The sequence below is a fragment of the Typopeltis vanoorti genome, chromosome 10, assembly GCF_054136105.1.
Source record: "Typopeltis vanoorti isolate ZY-2024b chromosome 10, IOZ_Tvanoo_1.0, whole genome shotgun sequence".
Classification (NCBI taxonomy): Eukaryota; Metazoa; Arthropoda; class Arachnida; order Uropygi; family Thelyphonidae; genus Typopeltis; species Typopeltis vanoorti.
In genome coordinates, this window is record NC_143558.1 from 91,810,346 (window position 1) to 91,825,234 (window position 14,889).

The 14,889-nt window shown below is 35.6% G+C and overlaps 1 protein-coding gene across 1 annotated transcript; it reads right to left on the minus strand.

Annotated features, from left to right (window-relative positions):
- Positions 1–12,327: 12,327 nt before the first annotated feature.
- Taf7 (TATA-box binding protein associated factor 7) lies at positions 12,328–13,935 on the minus strand. Its single transcript, XM_090399282.1, has one exon. It carries the CDS (start codon positions 13,829–13,831, stop codon positions 12,620–12,622), a length of 1,212 nt encoding a protein of 403 aa, XP_090255408.1. The 5' UTR covers positions 13,832–13,935; the 3' UTR covers positions 12,328–12,619.
- Between the last annotated feature and the right edge of the window lie 954 nt (positions 13,936–14,889).

Sequence of the window (14,889 nt, forward strand, 5' to 3'; positions counted from 1 at the left end):
TAATCCTACACCCTACCCCCCCATGTGAAATACTCTAATGAAATATCACTGAACATGTAACTAAAGTCGGTCTTCCGTGTTCTACTTTCCTTTTACTAGCAACATAACTGTATAATTCTCTAGGATCTTACTTTACTCCTTCAGCCAATCTCCTCTCAAATGTCAATGTCTTTTTCCTCACTACACGCATCTTCCTAGCCTGTACCTTATATTCCTCGTGCTACTGAGGTGCACCCTGTTCTTTATATTTCCTCCATAATGTGCTCTTTCTCAGAAGCTCCCATAATTCCATGATTCATATATTTCACTCTTACTTTTATTTATCTATTGAATGCATTCTGACAATTCAGTAACCATTCGGTAACCAATTCTGGACCAGGTCCCAGGTACTGCTGATTTCTTTCACCTTCAAATGAGCAAGCCAGTGCACATCAATGATCTGTTTCCTTAATTTATCATAGTCCCCTGTGTTGTAATTCCACACATCTCTCTCTTGTTCCATGAAGCTTGTACTGAAGCATTTATTTTGCCTCATCTGCATCCCTATTGGTCCATTATCTCACACCAATTCTGGCATCTTAACTCACAGTTCCACTGTCTAGTTTTCATTTCCCTGGATGGCTACACACTCTCCTCTTATCAGCACTCTACCCAGCTTCATGCTACCACTTTCTCTCAAAAGCGGATCACCTGTGTTTTTCTTGTGCAATTCCTGCACATCTAGCTGTCATGATTACTACTCTTCTCTCAACTATATCTTGGTAACACAAATTTCTCCATCTTACATGCTACTGTTTCACTGTATCTAGCATCACTCATAAATCTCACACTACCTTGTTCACACTTCCTTGCAAATTACATGTTCCTATCAGCATGGTCAATGCCTCTGCATTTCCCCTACTCTCCATAGCATCAGTCCCTGTTCCTAGCATCTCCTCTAAAACATATCTTTGATACCTGCTCCATTTTCACATATTTCACCAATGACTGTTGAACGTTTCTCACTTGGTTATAAATTAAATTAAAGATACCAAGAAATTATATTCTTGTTTAATCCTTTATCCAAGTGTAAGCAAACAAAGTTTGCACATGAAGTATCTTTACAACTAGGCTACTTGTATACACAATTCTTCCTCTTACGTGCTTCTGTTTCACTGTCTCTAGCAGCACTCATAAATCCCACACTACCTTGCAAATCACGTGTTCCCATCAGCATAGTCAATGCCTCTACATTTCCTCTACTCTCCATAGCATTAGTCACTGTTCCTAGCATTGTTCCTCTAAAACATATCTTGGATATCTGCTCCATTTTCACATATTTCACCAACGACTATTGAAAGTTTTCTCACTTGGTTATAAATTAAATTAAAGATACCAAGAAATTATATTCCTGTTTAACCACGCTACCGGCCAAGACGTCTATAGACATCAAGGTTATCATGGATGTGAAGTGCATATTAAAATTGTAATACCATTGATATTACATTGAAATATATGATCGAAGCGTATGAGGATGCATATTTGCTCCATAATGGCTGGTAAGGTGGTTAATCCTTTATCCTTCATTAAGTGTAAGCAAAAAGTTTACACATGAAGTATCTTTACAACTAGGCTACTTGTATACAGAAGCTAATGACTTCACATTAAATGCCTTAGTATCCCATAATGCAAAAGCATACATCCTTTTGAAGTGTGTATAATGCTATGCATTATACAGAAGTGAGTTATGACAAGGATTTACTTTCTCCTCACTTGTTTAGTATATATGCAGAGGACATCATGCATGAAGCATTGGATGAGCTCAGGACAGGAATTACAATAGGAGGTAGATTGATCAGTAATCTGAGGTACGTGGATGATACAGTACTCCTTTGTAATGACATGGAAGAACTTGGACTAATTCTTGACAAAGTTAACAAGATCAGCAATAACAGAGGACTACAACTCAATTCTAGCAAGACAAAGACCATGATTCTCAAAGGAAAAACAAACAGAGAAGCTCTTAACTTCTCTGTTTTTCTCCAAGTGTATCTTAATGGAGAAAGAATTGAGGAAATCAGCAAGTTTGAGTACCTGGGATCCATTATTAATATGAAGAATTGCTGTTCAGAAGATGTCAGAAAAAGGTTAGGAATGGCTAAAACAACAGTCAGAGACCTGTTAAAATCTGGAAGGATGGATCTATCTCCATGGGACCAAAGTTGAGGATTTTAGATGCAGTTGTTTTTCCAACAGCGACTTATGGATACAAGACTTGGAACCTAAAGAAGTCAGATAAGAAACGGATTTCTGCTTTTGAGATGTGGTGTTACAGAAGGCTGTTGAGGATATCATATATTGAAAGGCATACAAATGAATGGGTGTTAGAAAAGATTAGTAGAACTTTAGGGCTCCTTAAGGATATTGACAGAAGAAAGTTAAAATATTTTGGATACATAGAAAGGATGGAAGGAGGACTTCTCAGAACAGTAATAGAAAGTAAAGTTCCTGGAAAAAGAAGCAGGGGTAGACCATCAATGAGATGGATGGATGGCGTGTGTGGAGTGACTGATCTTCAGAGAGTTGAGGCTGCCAGAAAAGCAAAGAACAGGACTACATGGCGAGGCCTGGTGTGGAATGCCGTATGGTCACTCCGAGCATCGGAGTGACCATACGGCATCTGTAGATGCCCAGTGAACATAGAGAGAGAGAGTATCCCATAAAGCAAAAGCATACATCCTTTTGAAGTGTGTATAATGCTATGCATTATAGAAAAGGTCACTACACAGACTGATTTCAACCTTTGAGGTCTCATCAGTGGGAGCCAGACACAGAAGAGATACTAAGGATAAAGTAATGCAGAAGTCACATATTTCCCATATATGTCACTGAGTCCTCATACAGCAGTACACTACTTTCCACGATTCCAGTGCCATCATTTATCTTTAATTCATATGCTCTTGCACTATCCTTCTCACATACCCGTCCATCAATCTCTTCTCCAAATACCATATCTCACTCTGCACATGCTGAACATGTTGAAAGAATGAAAACAGAAAGATTACCAAACACTGGCAGCTCATGGCTTGAAATCGTGGGGGTGCTGTAACTTTCGAAATATACATCATCATCAAATTCCTGACATGTACCCTCAAGGAGTATAAGGATATAATAGTACTACATGAAAAATTTACATCATTACCAACTTCCTATCTACAATTTTCCTCCAAATCAGTCTGTTACTTGTCAAGACTCCAACATTATCAGATCTTATATTTCTATCGTCTAAGGCACTTTGTACCGTATCAATCCACCTTTATCTTGGTCTTCCTATGGGTCGGTTTCCTGCCAACCTGGCAAAGAACACTTGTTTTGCTAATCTTTCCTCGCCCATTCTGTTAAAGTGACCATACCACCTGAGATTAGCTCTGCTAATGCATTCCTGGATGCTGACAATATCAAGTTCTTTCCCAATATCCTCATTTTTAATATGACATTGCCATTGATGCCATCTGTTCACGACCATAATCTTTCTCAGGACTCTCATATCTGCGGTCTCTAGTCTTTGGTCAAGTGTTTTACTTCTGACCCAGCTCTCAGATCCATAAGCTAAAACTGGTTTGAACACTGTCTTGTATACAGCTAATTTAGTGTTCTGACTAATTTCTTTCTTATTCCATATGAATTTATTCAATTAACTTCCTACCATACCAGCTTTGTTGATTCTGTTGCCTATTTCCGTATTTAATTTACCATCTTCAGTAATAATCATGCCTAAATAGCTGAAATGCTTTACTTCTTCCACCGGTTCCCCGTTCACAACACAGTTGACATTTTCAATGATTCTACCTATTTTCATTGTCTTTGTCTTTTTAATGCTGACCTTCATACCATATCTATTACAACAGTTATTCAGTTTAGTCAGAGAATCTTGCAGACTTGCAGCGGATTTATTTAGAAGTATAACATTGTCCACATAAAGCAAAGAGCTGACAAGAACATCTCCAATTCTGATATCATGTTTAATACCACTTTCCTTCATAATGTGATCCATATAGATAATGAATAACAGAGGAGATAATGTGCATCCATCTCACAACAGATTTAACATTAAACCATCTTCCTGTACTTCCTTCAATTCTAACTGCTGACATACAACTCAAATAGAGACTAAGTATTGCTTGATATAATGCCCCACTGACACCATATAACTGTAGCGTATTGAATAGCTTCTTGCTTGGCACCTTGTCATATGATTTTTCCAGGTCGACAAAACTTAAATACAGATCTTTGTTATATTCCCATGCTTTCTCAACTATTTGTCGTAAAGTGAAGATCTGATCCTGACAGCCTCTATTTGGCCTGAATCCAGCTTGTTCTTCACCAAGCTTTTCTTCCACAATTCTTCTCAACCGTTTCTCAAGTATGCTTGCATAGATCTTGCCAGGAACACTCAGTAGGGAAATACCTCTGTAATTCTCACATTCAGTTTTATTTCCCTTTTTATATATGGGTACTATGAGAGCTCTACTCCAATCATCGGGAATTCGTTCCTCTGTCCAGGCTTTCTGAATTATGCAGTCCAGCCACTGTAAGACTTTTATACCACCATACTTCAGCATTTCTGGTCGAATATCATCTACTCCTGATGCCTTTCCGCATTTCAGGCTTTTGATGGCTTTTTCTAATTCAATTATGGATATGTATTCCTGACTGCATGCCTGGTCAGTGTTTTTTACCACTGCACTCTCATCACTGCTTGTTTAATTTAGCAATTTTGCGAAGTAATTACTTCATTCTTCAAGGATATCTTTTTCTAATGTTTTCATGTCACCTTTATCATCTCTAACTCCTTTTACAATACTCATTCCTCCATTTCTTAGTTTCTTCAATAACTCCAGAATATCTTACTACCGTCTTGATATTTATTTTCTATGTCTTGCCAAAGTCCTCCCATGACTTTTGTTTAGCTAGTTTTACACACTGTTTAGCTTTCTTACATTTGTCTCTGTATTCTCTAAGAGCAAAAGCTGACTTGTTTGTCAGGAACTTTTCATATGTTTCTTCTTTTCCTTCACTGCCTCTTTAACTTCCTGTGTCCACCATGGAGTTCTGATTTTTCTATCCTTGCAGACAACCTCACCACATGCCTCTCTGGCTGAATCAATCAGGGTTTTCTTTAAGGCTTGCCACTGAATCTGCAAGGTTTGGTTCCTGTTCTTAAACTCTTTTTTCTTCAATAATCTTTGTGTATTTTAGTCTGCAGTTCACATCTGAGAGCTACTCAACTTTTATTCGCTTTAAAATTTTCTTGCATATTATTCTTTTCAATATGAAATTCAATTTTATCCTGCTCAAGACTAAATAGTGATCGCTTCCAATTTCAAATCCTCTGTACACTCTGGTGTCCTACACCAGGGAGAAAACATCACTATCAACAATAACATAGTCAATGAGACTTTTCTTATTCCTTTCCTCTTCTCTCCATGTGAATTTGTGCAGAATTTTATGTTGGAACATAGTGTTAGTAATAACTAGTCCATGTCCTGAGCAGAAATCCAACAGGTATTTGCCATTATTATTAGCTTTGTTCTTTTCTCCAAATTTTCCCAAAATATTTTGGTATGTCTGACAATCATTTTCTACTCTGCTATTTAGATCCCCCAACAAGGACCAACTTTTTCTTTTTCATTGTGTCAGTTGCTTTTTCTAAAGCATCAAAAAATTCCTCCAATTCTACCTTAGTAGAACCTTCTCTGGGACCATAGGCACAAATAAGTCTAATTGTCGAATATTCTGATATTTGCTCACATCACTCTACTTGAGACTGCCTGCCATTGAAGAAGATTAGCTTCGTATTTTGTGTTGAATACTATGGCTACTCCTTCTTTTCCTTGATTGTCATTTCCTGAATATAACATTTTGTATTTATTGCTCAGAAAGATCTCACCAGTTTTTGTCTTTTTTGTTTCAGTCACCCCTATTATGTCGATCTGGTACTTATCTAATTTTTCAGCTAGCTCCATTTCTTTGCCATTTAGGCGATTTGAAATAGAAAGTTAACTATCATTATTTTAACAGGATAAAAATCAGTTGAATTGAAACTAAAAATGGTATAAAAGTATTAAAGAGAATCCAAGTTGAGCAGCATTCAGAGTTAATTGTACACTCAGATGCAAAAGAAAAAAAAAAAGAACCAAATCTATAAGGTGAATAATGGGTAGGCCTTCCATTGTATTGATATTGAATGTTGATAGTACTTTAACTCTGGAGATGTTGAGTTGGGGTGTGCTTTCAGCTTTGTTCCAGTAGCTGAATTTTCGCTGTTCGCCCAGGTTCCCTGGCGAAAACAACGGGGTCCTTGTTTAACTGGGCGATGCCCCCCCCAGCCGGTACAGAGTATATGTGTTTGGATAAAATATCAAAATAATGGTAAAAATGTTTTAAAAAATTAAAGATGAAAAAATATTGTTTATTATTGATAAAAGTATATATACAATTTGGTATAATTCAAAATTTCTTAAAAATAAAATATATTATCATAACCCCAATAATGTTCTAAAAAAAAAACTATTACAAATTTTTTGTCCTTTAATTGTAATGTCCAAATATTTAAAGAGGAGTAAACACGATATGCACTACAAACACTCTACTACTGGTGCAAACTGCATATAAACAACAGTGGAACTGCGCGACGGACAGTGCCGCATTACGCTAATAGCTTGTATCTCACTATGACGTGCATATGTTTGCACGCGTAGCAATATGACACTGTGGTAAACACACTGTTGCTAGCATCCTTCACCCTCCTAAGTGCTGCAAGATGGATTTTTATTATTTTTTATACAAAATAAGAGAATTGTATAGGATTGTTGATGATAAAATTAAATATTACAAGCAAATATAAACTAATAAATATATTTATATATCGAGAAAAATTGGGGGTGCTGCAGTTCCATAGTACCTATGCACGAGCTGCCGTGTTACCAAAACAAGGCTTAAATTGCAAACCATTATGAAAAAGAAAACCAGTACATCCTCTTAAGAGATTCAACAATGACTTCTAAGGCTACTCTTGGCCTAAATCCTTGACAAGCATGATGATGATGACTGCACATGCCTTTATTCATTCCTCATTGTTAACAAGTTTTTCTAACCTCACTCAATTCACAAATGAATTTTATCCTTGTGTGTCATCATCACAGCTTAAGTGCAGTGAGAAAGGAGGATGAGAGACTGTTGTGAACAAGCAGAAAGTATATGGAGAAATCAAAGTGTGTGGTAAGTGCCGAGTTGGTAAATGAGTTTAAGGCAAAGTTAGATGAGCTCTGAGGTGTGAAAGTAAGAGCTCCCACAATGAATTTTGACTTCAAGGTTTGATGATGATAAAAATACTCTTCCCATGATATTTGTTATCTACTTTTATACATCACTTAGCTTTCATATTTTTTTTCTCGTATTCCATAATAGCCCATGCTTACTTGCCAGGAACTTCTCATATGATTTTTTTTTTCCCCAGAAGCACCTCTAGTTGTTAGGATGACCTGCAATGAAGTTCTGGTTTTTTATTATTTTTTATTTATTTATTTCTAAATCTTTATACCCATCTTTATTGGCTAAATCAACATTTCTTCAGTTTTTGCTACTGGGCTCAAAACTTAGAGGTTTATTATTATTATGACAGTCATTTCCATGGAGTCAGGACACTCATCATGGAAGGCCTACCCATTATTCACCTTATAGATTTGGTTCTTTTTTTATTTCTTCTGCATCTGAGTGTACAATTAACTCTGAATGCTGTTCAACTTGGATTCTCTTTAATACTTTTATACCATTTTAGTTTCAATTCAACTGATTTTTATTCTGTTAAAATAATGACAGTTAACTTTCTATTTCAAATTGCCTGCATATTCCTGTATTCTTGACCAATCTGAAGAATTTACTTAAGACATTTCTTGTATGTTTTTTCCAAATGAGTTTATGCTCATCTTTATGCTTGAACATGGCATTTGTAATAACTGATTAATACCTTAAAGGAAAATTCAACAGGTACTCATCTTTATTAGCATTGTCTTTTCTCTAAATTTTCTAAAACTGCTATATTTGGGATTCATATTCTATCTGATGTTCAAGTTTCCACAAAACTCTGCTTTGTCTTTTTATTTACATCAGCTGTCCTCTCTAATGACTCGAAAATTCCTTATTTCTTCCTTACCAAAACTGTCTAACAAATAAGTCTCAATGCCCATTTTCTCATTTTGAAATCTCACATCATTCTGCTTGAAACTGATCTATTCAAAAAATTTATCTTCAGTGGTGAGTACAATGGCTATTATTTCTTTTCCATGACTTAATACCCAAGCATAATACCCTATGGCTATTATTAAGAAATCTCACTTGTAATTTGTCTTCATAACAATAATTATGTCAACATGATATTTCTATACTTCCTCTAGGAGCTTTACCTCTTTTAAATATTTAAATCATTACATATACTTAGGACAACAGATATCAATGGAACAAAATATCATGAATGAAAGTAAAAGATGCACGATACTTGGGTGGAAAGCATTTGGAAAATTAGTCAATATTCAAAAGCCAATTACCGTTATGCTTGAAGAGAAAAGTTTTTAACCAATGTATTCTTCCTATATTGACATACGGCTGTGAAACATGGACACTAAATGCAAAGGAAATTCAAAAATTAAGAACAACAGAATTTACTATGGAAAGAAATATGCTTGGTATCACAAGACTGGATCACAAAAGGAATATGTGGATAAGAAATCAAACCAGTCTCTAACATCATAGGAAAAGTGAAACATCTAAAGTGGCAATGGACTGGACATATTGCTCGAAGACAAGATCGATGATGGACAAAAGAAGTACTGGATTGGATTCCAAGAGAGGAAAAAGACCACAACACTGACAAATCATGATGGATTGATGATCAGACTTGCAGAAGTGACATGGGAAAGGAGAGCCATGGACAGACAGTTTTGGAGCAATCTTGAAAAGGCTTTCATCCAGTAGTGGATTGACAATGGCTGATGATGATGATGGTGATGAATGGCTCTAATAAAAATGCAATAGCCATTGATTTAGGTAGTTAATATATTTGAATAAATATATTAATTGTATTAAATTTAATAATATGGATGTGGGTTAGAATCCCACTGTGGGCATGGATGTTTGTGATTGTGTGTGGAAATACCAGTGATGGTTAGTGGTAGATGGCATTGGTGTAGTTGTGGTTGGTGATTGAATGGTGGAGAAAGCTGTAGAGCAGGTGCCCTCTCTCGATGAGTCCTTGGACTCCCTGGAGGTGTCAAATAATAATAATAACAGATGTATATCTTTGCAGTGCATGGCAAGAACCTGGATATCAAAACAAACTTTATCTTCCTCCCTATGGAGTTCTTTACTATATGCAGTAATCCTTTAATTAACTAATCACAGCAGTAATCAATTTACTGGCAAGATAAACTGATAGTTTAGTAAGATAAAGATACAGTTACCTTCACTATATGAGAAGGTGGAATACTAGAAGTCAGTTGGCACATTAATGAACTTAAGGTTCAGTTCAATTGAATGGTCAGTTCTGAATGTTGGATATTCGACAATCACTGTATATGTGATTTATTTCTAAATTATTAAAACAATAATAATGTAAATTTATTATAAATTAAGTGTATTTTCTAAATAAATATAATTAAAAAAAAACTTTAAATGTTTCTTCGGTAACATTTCAAGTTATTTTTTGTTCAGCTGCAAAGTATATTATAGTGATAGGAAATTATATGATTTTAATCCTTTACCAAGTATAAGCAGTATCCATAAAAAACATTATGGCACACCTCACTACCTAGATCAGTTTTGACCATTATTCAGGTTTCATCAGTGCAACCTAGACCAAGGATTAAGACCACTACATAATTTCTTATCAAATATACATTTCAAGTTTGTTGTCAATCGCATCCCACTGCTTTTATTCGAGTGCAACATAACTTTTCAGTCCAATGTTTATCTAGATTGCTCTGGATATTTGGGTAGTGTTCTATATATAAGTGAACAAATTAATCCAAACAAGTTGAATTTTCGTCAAGTTTTTGGTTTTGTTTTGTTTCAGTTCATAATTATTTTGATTTTGGTTTACTATTTTGGTTTATTGTAACATGTTTCAACTGTCTCTACAATGTTTATTAATAGTGTTGTGCATATTTAATAGTGCAAAGAAGTTGACATTCATAGTGTTTTATTCATTTTGTGTAGCTATAAAATGTACACATCTCCAAGAAAGCATTCAAAAATATGTACTCTTTCTCAACACACATCCATGATTCAAAAACAACTTGCCAATGAATGTGGTGTTGGTATGGGTACTGTTAATGCAAATTTAAAGAGGTTCAGTGAAACAGGTACTTTTCTCCTGACAGAAAAAGAAAATGTGGGTGAAAAAGGAAAACTACGCTTAATATCGTTTACTAGTTAGGAAAAGCAAAATGAATCCAAGATTGTCTTGTAAACTTAAATTGACTTGGCAGCTAGTGGGATTAATGTTTCTGCTATTAGTCTATCTAAGAAACAACTGATGACGGAAGCTATCCAGAAAAAAAGACTCCAGTGGGCAAAACTGTACAAAAACTGGACTACTGAGAAGTCGAGAAAGGTCATATTCTCAGATGAGAGCCATTTCTTTGTCCGAGGAGAGTGAGTACCCTATGTTTGCAAATCAGAGCTGAGAAGACATTTCCTGCCCACCTTCAACAAGCTCCTAAAAAGATGTTCTGGGATTGTTTCATACATGATGGTTCAGAATCACTTGTGGCTGTTGACAGTATGATGAAAAGTGACCAATACATAAAAATATTGGAGAAAAGGTCAGTCCCACAGATACAGAAAGACAAAGAACTTGTCTTCCAACAGAATGTTGCTCCATGCCACACTTCAAATAGAGTGAAAGAGTTCTTCAAAAATTACAACATACAATTATTTCAGTGGCCAGGTAATTCTCCTGGTATCAACCCAATAAAAAATTTGTGGACCATAGTGAAAAAATAGACTTTTATAATTATTACTTGACACCTCCAGGGAGTCCAAAGACTCATCGAGGGAGGGCGTCTACTATACAACTCCACCTCCACAATGCAATCCACCAACTACAACAACACTAATATCATCTATTACCCACCACCACTACTACTACTACTACTACTACTAGTATTTTCATAGACGATCACAAACATCGATGCCCACAGCTGGATTTGAACCTGCAGCCTTTCGGCTGGAGAGCGGATATGCTAACCACTCGACCAACCAGGCCAGCAAATTAAACTTGACAAATTAAATTGTAATACAAAGGATAACTTAAAACAATCCAATATAAAAGTATGGTTTCGATATGCAGAAATAAGAAAAATGTGTTCTACGTTGGTAAAGTCCATGCTTAAGTGAATTAACGAACTGATATGAAACAGAGATGCACATATAAATTATTAGATAAAGTTGGAGTTTAATTTTTGTACTAATTTTCTTGTGAAATAAAAATTTTTCTTTAAAATGTGAGTGTTCAGATTAATTTGTTTGCTACTACAGCAAACTAGATAAAAGCTGAAATGAAAACTCATTAGCATTTAACAGGGAGTGAAAATTAAAAAGATTGAATGTGTCTGAATATATCAAAATAGATTGTTAAGTTTGATTTTTTCTTGCCTTGCCTTTTGGTTGCTAGACTGGCATTCCCACATTTGCCTCCTCAAAAATTTGCTAACTAGCATGGCTTCTGTAAGAAATTAGTACTTAACAACACTCTCTCACACAACTTTAAAGGCCTCAAACACATAACAAAAGCAATCATGTGTGTGTGTACATATTTTATGTAACTCCAATACAAGAAAAACTGTTAGTGTATAGCATAGCAGGCTTGGTAAGGAGTAATATATAACCTAAAAAAAACCCTGCTCTAGAAATTAAGAAAGGAAACTTATTTTTTTTTCAAGGCTTCCAATACACATAGTGGTAGTCTCACAGAGGGGAATATAAAATTTAACTACCATTTGCAAAATATCCTTGCATACAGTGTGAGGCAAAGCAAATATTTGTTAAGTGAAGAGTAGATATATTAATCTATTAACCTAGCAAGTGGAGTGTTTATTCACCTGTTTGAAATGAACTGTCACTTTGAAGAATAGTCTGTATAATTGGTTACTTCAAAGGTAGGAAACTCTTCTACCTTTGCATGAGACAGACTAACTCACCCATACGTGAAATAACCCATGTAAATATTTCTTACATTTAGAGGGAAATCAAACTCAGATCTTTAAAAATAAGTATTTGCGACATAATGAATTATATATAATTAGAATACTTTTAATGAAACATGCACACTACATTTACTAAACTAACTTTCACAGCTTATTATTTCATGCAACGTAACGTAGGATGAAATATATTGTAATTTTTGAATAAATTCTATATTCTATATCATCATTTTATCACATGTGTAAGCCATGAAAGCTATTTTAATAATTACAATGGTTCTAATTCAACTTATAAGAGTGCCTGAAATGGTCATAAGTAACTTATTAGTGACTCTTTTATTACTTGCAGTTTATTTTTACCTTCCCTAAACATCAAATTACTAACTCTGGTGAAGAAGGGCAACTATTTCATCATATTCCCTTTGTTTTTCTGTCTCTTGCTGTTTTAAATTGTCAATAATACTCTGAAGCCTTTGTTTTAAGGCCTGATTTTCTATACTACCAATTTCCAGTTCTTGGGCTTGCCATCTTTCTTGTAGACCAACAATTTCTTGTCCTAATTCATTCAGTTTGTCCATTAGTGCTGCCTTTTCCTGTTCTGACTTAACATTTTCTTTTAATATCTGATCAAGGCTTTCTTCAGCTGTTGCTGCTTCAAGTTGTGCAGCAGCTGCATTAACATTTTCTGTTGAATAATCCTGGTCTTGAGACTGATCTGACATTCCAAATTCAGCTGGACTTTCTAGCATTTCTTTTGAAAATTCAGTTACTAAATGCCCTTGCCGACTTGCCGATTCTTCATTTATGTGTGATGTACCTGCTGATAAACGACTAGTTTCATCATCACCTAAGTCCACAATATTAACATCATCATCATCATCTGAACTACTAAGAACTTCACCAAACAGGTCATGTTCAGCCACATCCATACTCTGTGAATTGCTATTTAATAAACCACTTGCTGAAGGTGACATGTTGCCAGCTGTAAAATCCACATTACCTTTTGAATCTACTTTTTCATCATCTGCATTTACTATCTCATATCTCACGTTAATTGCTTCATTGTCCATTCGAAACAGGCGCTTAACCTCCTTCTCAATTTCTGGAAAGTCGACATATTTCTTCTTAAGAGTTTTTCTAAATCGTCGTTTCTTGACGTTTTTCAAACAAGGGGTAATTCCATGCGGCCACATATATTTTTTATCCTTAGAATCCTTTTTATCTTTCTTTTTTGGCGATTCTTCATCATCAGTTTTCTGCACATCCTCCTCCTCTTTACATATCATCATTTGACTAATGTCAGCAGTTTTATAAAATGTTTTCCTGTCCAGGGTTTTGTACGATTCTATAATAGATGGCAAATCAACAATTCGTGAGGAAAGTACCCATTTATCAAAACGAACTGTTCCGTGTCTCATATCAGGTTCAAGTTGAATAGTTAGCCTATCTTTTAAACTCATCACTCCAGACCTTAAAGCTGCTCGAAGGGCTGCTGCTGGCGTCGTGGGCAACCTCAAAATCAAATGACTCTCCAGTTCTACAGCATTCTCTTCTCTAGCCTTTTTAACGTTTGTATCTTTATCATCTGGCATTGTCACAACCTGAATTTCTAAGCAGGGATATTTATAATTCACTTCGTATACATCACAAATAATCACTTCACACAGATAACAAAAACCACATAACAGTTATGACTCTTCTAACTAAACACACTTTAGTTTTGCACGCTTTAGAGGGCGCCAGGTTTGAAGCATATAATACAGACAGTAATATTTGATTGCGTAACGCTATTCAGAAAGTAACTATTAAGCAACAAAAAGTAAAAATCGCAAAATGTTTCACATGTTTCTATTACGTTTTGTCTGTTATTTCCAATAAAGTTTCTTCGCATATAACATTTATTTATTAGCATGCTCAACTTAAGTTGAATTTCACATCTTTCTAACACGTTTTTGTTTTTCTAAAAATATATTTTTCCTCTATTTTCAGAAAGTTTTCCGTTTGCTGGTTCTTGAAGATATTTCCCATATATATGCATAAATCGGGGGAGTACATTCTGGGTGAACCAGCAGTCTCTGATTGTTTACCCGACATTGAAATTTTCCCTAGTCTCCAAAAGGTAGATAAGCTAAAAGGACCTGTTTTACTCCCTATAAGGGAATAAAAAGGGTTAGCTTATTTAATATTTATATTAGTTATTTATTTGAAATAATAGTCATTGACTGTTACAGATATGAAGGCATTCGAGTGTGAATGTAAATCAGCCAGGCGGCACTTTGAACCTTACCCTATACGTCGTTTTGACTTTTGTAGTATTTTTGGTGTGTATATTGAGAGAGGCGGCAAAAGCTCTAGCAACGCCACTGCCTTGACTAACAATAAACGAAGAGAGAGAATAATGGGATTCCCTATGCAGAGTCAGCAACAAAGCATTTAAGTGCATTTTTAACGGCTAAAGTGAGTGGATATTATACAGCAAGCAAGCAAGCAAGCACGCGCTCGCGCACGCACACACACACGCACGCACACACACACGCGCGCGCACGCACGCACGCACGCACGCACACACACACACACACACACACACACACACACACACACACACACACACACACACACACACACACACACACACACACACACACACACA